This window comes from Patagioenas fasciata, chromosome 14 (genome assembly GCF_037038585.1).
Source record: "Patagioenas fasciata isolate bPatFas1 chromosome 14, bPatFas1.hap1, whole genome shotgun sequence".
Classification (NCBI taxonomy): Eukaryota; Metazoa; Chordata; class Aves; order Columbiformes; family Columbidae; genus Patagioenas; species Patagioenas fasciata.
Window position 1 is genome coordinate 1,964,968 of NC_092533.1, and position 8,067 is coordinate 1,973,034.

The following is an 8,067-nucleotide window of genomic DNA, read 5'->3' on the forward strand; positions in this document are numbered from 1 at the left end:
CGAATAGCAGCATATCATTTGTTCACATGTCCTCTGTCCTTGGGTTCAGGATCCTGTTGTCATCTGAAACATCCAGGCTTTAATACAGCGAGTTGATGTTTCTTTCCACACCAGGAGCACACTCATTCTTTGGCGACTTAGTTTTGGCTACTTTGATGGAGAAAATGGCTCAAATGGTGAATCAGTGTTCACTGCTAAACACACGAAATGGAAAAACAGTGTAACGTGTATGCATCAAGTAAGGGTTGTGGGCAGCTTTGTGCCAGTTGAACTGAGGAATCACTGGGGTTTCTGTGAGAATTTGCCCTCGAGTGGGAATGACTTAGTTCTGGTGCAAGATTTATTTTATTTTATTTTTTTAGAATCGCTAGTGCTGGCTGAAGAGAAATGTCCTTCCATGCGTTAGGATCGGGTTCAAGCAAAGCTATTGAATCCCTTCTGAATTACCTGTAGCCTATTCTGGAAGAGTTAAAGCTGTCTTCTGGGCACTATCCAGATACCTTTTTGATGGAATGTCAGGCTGTGTTTAGTACTTGTTTGCACTTGCTTCTCTGGATGACAGCACAGACTAGAGCTGAGCTCAGCTTTGTCTGTGGCTCACTCTGAAGAGATTTCTGTTGCAAAAACTCGGAGCTGTTGCTCGGATAATTCATACATGGACACAATCCCCTGCTGTTTGGAGGGCGTCCAGAACAGAAACTTGCTTGGCAAAGTAACCTTTGGTTGAGGCTCTTGTTCCCTCTGTAAAGCACAGCGCTGGTACCTGAGTCACCAGGAGTGAGTAGAAGCAGTCACACGAAGACTGGCTTAGCTTGCAGTAACTGGTTCTTTGAGATCCGTGTTTGTATTGCTTTATTCTCCCTTTTCCACAATGCCTTGTACTTGTAATTTGAAGTAATTGCTCTTGAAGCCTCCCTTCCCCTGTCACATGAGTCGTTTTGCTTGTCCTTCCAAGGACAGAAGGTTTGCTGTGTTCTTAGTCACCACCAAAGGTTCTGGCTGCCCAGAGCACGGTACATGTGAGCGTGCAGTGAGCACCAGTTACTGTAAGGTAAGTTGTGTCCGTGTGACACCGGTACCGCGTCTCTGAAGAGCACCACTGCAGTCAGATGACAGCGTGACATTCAGGGCTATAAACACAAGACGCTGCAGACGAGTAGAAAACAATCCTATGAAATTACATCCTGCTTCGTAGTGGCAATAACACATCTTGTTTTCAAACTGCTGGTCTGAATTCCTGTTTGCGGAATGTGGCGTCCAGCTGGTGCGTATGCCCGCTTTCCAGCAGCAAAAGGTGTGTGTTTAAACTATGGGGTGGTGGCAAATGCTGGATCGCTTTGGAAATGGCCACCGGGAACTCTGCATTCTGAGACACAGCAGCATTTTCCCCTTTGAACGACCATAACTGCTGTTTAATTCTCCTACTGTGAAGGCCGTTTCCCAGTTTCATCCCGTATCAGTAAGTTGCCCTTGTGTTTATCTTGCAGGTTTCTGAACACGGCGAGGATGGGACAAAGCAGAGCAGATCGGAGCAGGACTTGTCACTCCCCAAATCCTAGAAATTTTAGTTCATACGTACACTTGCCAGTGGCTGTGGGCAACCATTTACTTGGTGTAAAGAACTTAATATCAGTATAAACTGGCTCTGGGCAGTGTCAATGATGCTGCACTTGGAGTTGTAGCAGCTGTAATTGTGAATATTACTGAGATAGTGAAACATGGTGTCCAGTTTTCTATTGCATTTTTTTCAAGTGGAAAAGTTAACTAATGGTTGACACACAAGTGGAGAAAATTGTGCATATGCCAATTTTTTTGTTACCTTTTTACTTTGAACTACACTGCTTATGAGATCTCATTGTTTTGGAAGAATGGCATGAACAGTCTTCGGCAACAGTTGTGATAATTGTAAACGCTCACAATTGTGCACTCTTTTTCTGGTTATTCCTCCCTGGGTTTTGAAAGTTGTACACTTAAAACATTCTTAAAGTTGTTGGCTTCTATGTGCAACATACCAAGCCAGCTGACATGGTAGTAACCAAAGATTCCAGTTTTTAAGCGTATGAGAGACTCTGCCTGCTTACCTGTGCTAGAAATAACAGCATCTAAAGTGAAGACTTAAGAGAAACTTAGCGACTACTAGATAATCTTTAGGACTCTGCATTAACTCTATAATGTTCTTGGTATAAAAGGAAAAACAGCATATTTGTCACGAAATTTAGTTAACATCTTACAACTGAACCTGTATGTAAGTTGCTTAGATAAATGTAATCACTGTAAACATCTATATGATCTGGGATTTTGTTTTTATTTTGAAGCGGGAGCTTTTTTGTTTACAAGTTCATTAAAAACTAAAAACTGTTTCTGTAAGGAAATGAGATTTTTTTTTTAATTTGCTTTGTTAATTCAGTTTAAGAAATCTACATTACCCTGTTTTTAAACCAAGTTTCCAGGCCATTTGTTAAGCAAAAGGAGTCATATTTCCTTCTAAATCATTTTAGATTTAGTGTTGTAACTCTTCCTCATTTTGTTTTTAAATAAATTTTGTATTTTTTCCTTGAGGGAGAAGGGGCAGTCTTGCGTTTTTATAACTTGTTGTTCGAGACCAGCCCTCTGGACTGAGATTGGCATTTTTAAAGCGAAACGGCGTCTTTTGCAGGCCCGGCGTGGGCGGCCTCCACGCGTCGCCACGTCCCGCACCGGCCGGACCCACTCGTGATGCTGGTTTTAAGAGAAATTTGAGTGGAGTATTTGGATGGTTTTAAACCAAGGCATTTTCTTTCAAGTTCTTGTGAAGTGGATATGAGCGGATTGACTCTTGTTCTCGGGGACAGCCTCGCGCCGCGCAGCGTCACCCGTCACTGCCCGGGCTGTCTTCCTTCTCACTCCTATTCTAGCCCAGCTGAAAGAAAGAAATACTTTTATTGCTGGTAATTCTTTAATAGTGTAATTTATTCCTTTATAGCATGTCAGAATAAATTAAAAAAATGTCTGAAAAAGCTGCCGGATGCCTATTGTGTAAATGTTGTTTGTATGTTAGCTTGTTAGACGGTTTCCATGCATGTAGCAGAGTTCCTGCTCACGGTTCATATTTCTACTGTTTGAAAAGGTCTTTCGTTTTGCAAACGGTTTCTTCAAGACCATAATACTCACACTGTGCGCTTGTCACAGAGCGGTGATCTGGATCAAGGCCACGCTCCTCGGCGGTCACTATGCACAACTCCCTTTACGAGGAGGATCTGCCCTGAGAAGATGTTAAACTTTAGCTGGAGAACACTGTGTGCTAATAAACGTTTCTATAGATAATCTGGGAGTACGGGGAAGTGAAGTCTGCCGGGCTTTGGAAATATCGGTGCACATTTGGAAACGTGTGGGTCAGAGCATTCTGTCTGTTACCTGGATGGTGAAAGAAGAAACGCAGCCCGTTCTGGCCGGGATGCTTCCCTGGGCTCTGGGTGTTGCCCTATGTGAGTAAGGATGCTTTACAAGCAATATCCCATGAAAACGTGTCTAGAATACCATGATATGTCTTTATGATTTCCACTGTCCAGGCAATGCAGCTGACAACATGCGTTGGCAAAAGGGGAAGGAGCATCACTGAAATGCAGCCTTGGCAGCTGTTTTCGAAGTGGCTGCTTGGAATTGGTTTTGCACCACTTTTCTTGCTTTAACAGGAGGTATTTGAAAATCAGAGGAAATCGTTTGGTTTGGGGAGAATAAATGATTTCCTGTGTGTTAAATTTACTCCTGACTCTGAGGAGGGTTGTCAAGTTTAAAAACAAGCTGCCCTTGATAAACCCTGTAAGCAAAATGGTTCCTATGCTTGGAGTGTCAAAATGCATTTGGTTTGTGGTTCCTACAAGCGCAAGGCGCATCCTGCGGAGGAGCGCGGGGTCCGGTTGGTCCTGCAGACACTGTGTTCATGGGGTTTGCCTCTGCACGCAGGTTTGAGGTTGAACTGTCAGCTCTGTCGTGCTGCTGTGCAGAATCCAGCCTGAACCAGGAACGGGATGGCAGCCTTCCCTAGAGAGACGCTGTGGCACTGAACACTCGTTTGCTGTATCTACTTGGTTTGTATCAGAGACTTAAAGCATTAAAAACTATGTGGATCTTCATTTCTGGTTGCAGCTCTGCAAAGGTTTTGTGTTGGGAGGTTTATTTGCTGTCCCGATGAAAACTCAAACTGCAAGCCATCCCAGGCCCTTCACAAGGAATTATCATTGTAACAGGGGCCATGAAGTGCAAGAACCACAACTTCATGTTCCCTGGAAAGTGCTAGAATTCAGGTAATGACACTAGGCTGTGACAACAGGTTCTTAGTCATCACACCAAGCTGTGTACAGAGTTTCGAATCAATTTATTAACCTTACAGCAGCTCCGAGAGGGCTCCCAAGGCCGCTGTTTAAAGACTTGCTTAATTTGGAGCGGGGAGTGCTCATACGTGCAGCATACTGGTTCATTATTTTTAACCTATTTAAGCCATTCCTTCTTACAAGCAATTTGAAAGCTTTTTTTCCTTTTCTCCCATAAAAGGCCCTGAAAGAACGACAGACTGCTCAAGGGTTCAGTTATTAAACGTTGCTGCTTTGCCTGCTGTTCTGTGTGGTGCTGGTAATAAGTGATGAATTCAAACCCTGGCTGTGCTGAAAACACCATCAGTCTCCAAAAGCTAGATGTGTTTTTCAGTAGGTGTGTCAAGCCCCTCCAGTCTGTGCCATCCTAATTCATTTTGCCGATTTCTGTTGAATACCATCTGTGCGGGGGTTATTTTTCAAGCTGTTGTGTTGACTTGTATCGTTCTGCCTGTTGTGTCGGCTTTTTCAGGTGCGTTGCTCAGCTCACGGGGGCCCGTCCATGCCTCGCGTGCTGTGCTGTCCCGCAGCAGCTCGTGGTTGTGCCGCGTTGAGCCGGAGCTCGGGCTCCATGCCTCCCCACGATCCCTCCCAGCTGCAGTTCTTCTGTCATCCTAAGCTGCCTTTTTTGCATGAGGCATTAATTTCTCTTGACAGCATTCTCCCATTTAGATCATCTGTTGCTTAGCCAGCTCCGTCAGCCCCATCTGCTCCTTACTTAATGGCAGTGAAATCATCATGATTTCCTATCAGCTTGATGTCACCGTGTGAGTTTACGAGCATGGCGGGCTCCAGGCTGGGCGGGAGGAGCTGGCTGCCTCTGCAAACGTGGGGTGGGGAGGACGCGGAGGAAGGGCCCACCCTCCTAATTGGGCCTGAGTGGATGTGGCGTGTTCTAATGTGGAAATGGCTCTTTAATGCAATCCGTGTTATCCGGGGCTAAACAGGAAGGGGGGAGGGTGGCGCCAGGTCTGTACGCAGAGAATTGAGATGGAGTGTTGTGCTATGGACACAAGGTTGTTTGTCCTTCTCAGCTGCGTTCACGCAGCTTTTCCAAACAGCCCAAGGGCTGTGTCCTCGGCCGTGAGGGAAGGAACCGCAGTGGGCTCAGCTGCTTGGCTCAGCTCGATACTAAAGGTGTGAAACCTTCTAAATGAAGGTGCTAACTTCACTTCCCGTGTTGTGAGATATTCTTAGCTGTGACTGCTGCTAGTGCTGAATTCAGGTAGCAGCAAATCAGGAGGAGCTGGGGGATATTCTCACACCAGCCTAGGATGAGCGATTTTGTCCATAAAACAACTGTGAAGGTGATGTAGCTCCTTTCTCAGCAAACAGCTTGGCGTTTTGATATCAGGGGCTGCTTCTAGAAGAACCTGAGCACACTCACTCCTAACTGCTCTATTTTCCCTCCTCTCCCCAGAAGTCTTTTGTTCCTGTTGATAATGCGGATTGTTTTGTTGTAGGCATAGCTGCGTTTCTTCCCCGCTCTGAAGGATGGCGTCAATACCTGCAGCTGGCGGAGCAGCTTTCAGAGCTCTGAGCACCGGAGAGCAGGATGCTCCCTCCGCTGCTCCCTCCGCTGCTCCCGTTTCTGCCGCCCTTGAAATACTACTGAGCCTTGAGCTCTTTTGCAGATGAGACTTTGAACTTCTTTTTGAATGAAAGCAATTTGAGATCATCAGAAGACCTTGGAGGGGTGTGAACGCTGTCGTTCAGGGTGGAGTGGCCTTAGATCTTTCCTTGCTGCAGTCAAAGCCCCTGCATATAATGATAAAGCTGAGCCTTATCCTTTACAACCCTGTAAATACCCAGGGCAGGTGCTTGGCTGGGCACAATCCAGATAAGCAGCAGAGGTGGGGCAGTGGCTCTGGCGTCTCAGCTGTGCTTTGTGGGACCTCGTGGCCCATCACACCAAGGGCACGAGGAGCAAACCTTCTCTTTCCCTTCCTCATACCCCGGGTGAGTCCCCCTTGTGTTTCTGTGGCACATACCGATGCCAAAGCAGCGCAGTGGGACTTTTCCAAATGAGACCATCAGATGTGCTTAGCTCAGAGCCCCTGGGGTTTAAGGCTGCTCCTCTCGGTGTACCTTACCCTGCTGTCTGTCTGCCTCGTCATCCATAAGAGAAGCACACTCAGCAGTGGTTTTGTACACCAACTGGTACCTCTGCTGCTTGGCAGCGTGGGTCGTTTTAAAGGTCCTTGAGCCCATCTCTGCATATCCCACTGACCCTAGGGCCAGGTTGGGATTACAGCTGGCTCCAGTGGTCAGGAGCCATTCCTCATTGCTGGACCAAGCCAGCTGGCCTCTGCTGGTAGGGTTTACCACCAGATCCGCATCTGGTGGCAGCTGTGGGTCAGGGAGCAAGGAAGCGTTTGCCGGCCTTGGTGTCTGGGCAGGTACAGACAGGCAGGGGGGAGGAGAGCACAGAGAAACTGGTGAGAGTCCTTTGAGCTGAGAAGAATTGCTTAGGCAGCAGAGAGCTGGGTTCCTGTGTGTTGAAGTCTCCCCCGGCGCAGCTCTCCTCGTGCTGAGCTCCTTCCTCCTCCTCGGTGGCTGCCGGTGCGGCAGCAGCTGCTCTTGGGCCAGGGCTGCTTGCAGCAGGCGTGTTGGTCGGGGTTCCCTGCCCACAGTGTCAGGAGTGTTTGGCTGGCACTCGTGTTGCACAAGGCAGACCTCGGGTACCTCCTGTGTGGCACTGTTTGAACAGCAGGAATAGCCAGAAATCCCACTGACTCACATCCTGGAAGTGTTCACCTTCCTTCCCGAGACCCTTTTCTTTGGGGGAAGAAAGATGAGGAGCCCAGGTGTGGCCATTCTTCCCTTGGGCTGCCCAGGAAGTATTAATTGCTGCCTTTTATTAGATAGACTCGTGCGACAATGGCCCTGCCGCACCACTTGCATCTGAGGAGCATCACTTAACCCTGTTTGCGTTGCACTCCCGGCGTGGGAAGGTGCTGCTGAGCTGCAGCGGAGCTGACACGGTCGCAGGGAGTTCCCGCTGGTCAGCCCGAAACTGTTAACAAATCCCATGAACGGATGATGGGCTCAGTTGCTGCTCAGTGACCTTTCTCGCTCTCACTGGCAGCTTTTTACCCTGCACCCCTTGCCCTTCCCTGGCTGTGCCGGGGGCTCCCGGTGGGGTGCGAGCCGGGCTCTGCCGCTGCTGGTGGCACTGGCTGCTGTGCAGCAACCAGCAGGTTCCCGGGAGGCAAAGCACGGGCTTGGGAACTTGATGCTGATGGGAAGTGGCTTGTTTTTGCGTGCTGGCGTGCAAACAGCTCGCAGGGTTCTGGTCTGTGCTACACTCGGCCTTTCCTACTGAAAGGCCATCAGGGTTTGTGAGCTCGCTGCTCCCAACCCCAGTCCTGTGTCTCCCCAGAGCGCAGCTGTGGGCAGGGGTAGGATCCCTCCATGGCCACGGAGAGGTGGAATCGTGGCACTGGGCAGACTGGTTTGGTTGTGGCCAGGGAGCTTGTGCTGGGCTGGCTTTTCCAAGGGAGTTGAATGTGGGTGGCAAGGGACACCTGGGCGTCCACCCTGCACAGTGCAGGGTGTGTTCAAACGCATTCATGGCCCTTCCCAGGGCAGGGAGCAGTTCTCTAACACAAGGCGGGTCCCAGTGCCAAGGCTGCGCAGCCTGTTGCTGTTTCCTGGAGGACCTGTGTGTTCCCCTCCCGGGAAGCCCTGGGGGAGCTGCCTGGTCCCCCTTCTGTTG

General features: G+C 48.7%; 1 protein-coding gene across 3 annotated transcripts in view; it reads left to right on the top strand.

Moving 5' to 3' along the window:
• Positions 1-2,999, top strand: part of CSNK1A1 (casein kinase 1 alpha 1) — a 34,966-nt gene extending 31,967 nt beyond the window's left edge. For all 3 annotated transcript variants that reach the window (XM_065848739.2, XM_065848741.2, XM_065848742.2), the window contains one exon: positions 1,488-2,999. In XM_065848739.2, the coding sequence (XP_065704811.1) occupies positions 1,488-1,495 (8 nt within the window). In that variant the 3' untranslated portion in view covers positions 1,496-2,999. The remainder of the gene's footprint in view (positions 1-1,487) is intronic.
• The last annotated feature ends 5,068 nt before the right edge of the window (positions 3,000-8,067 follow it).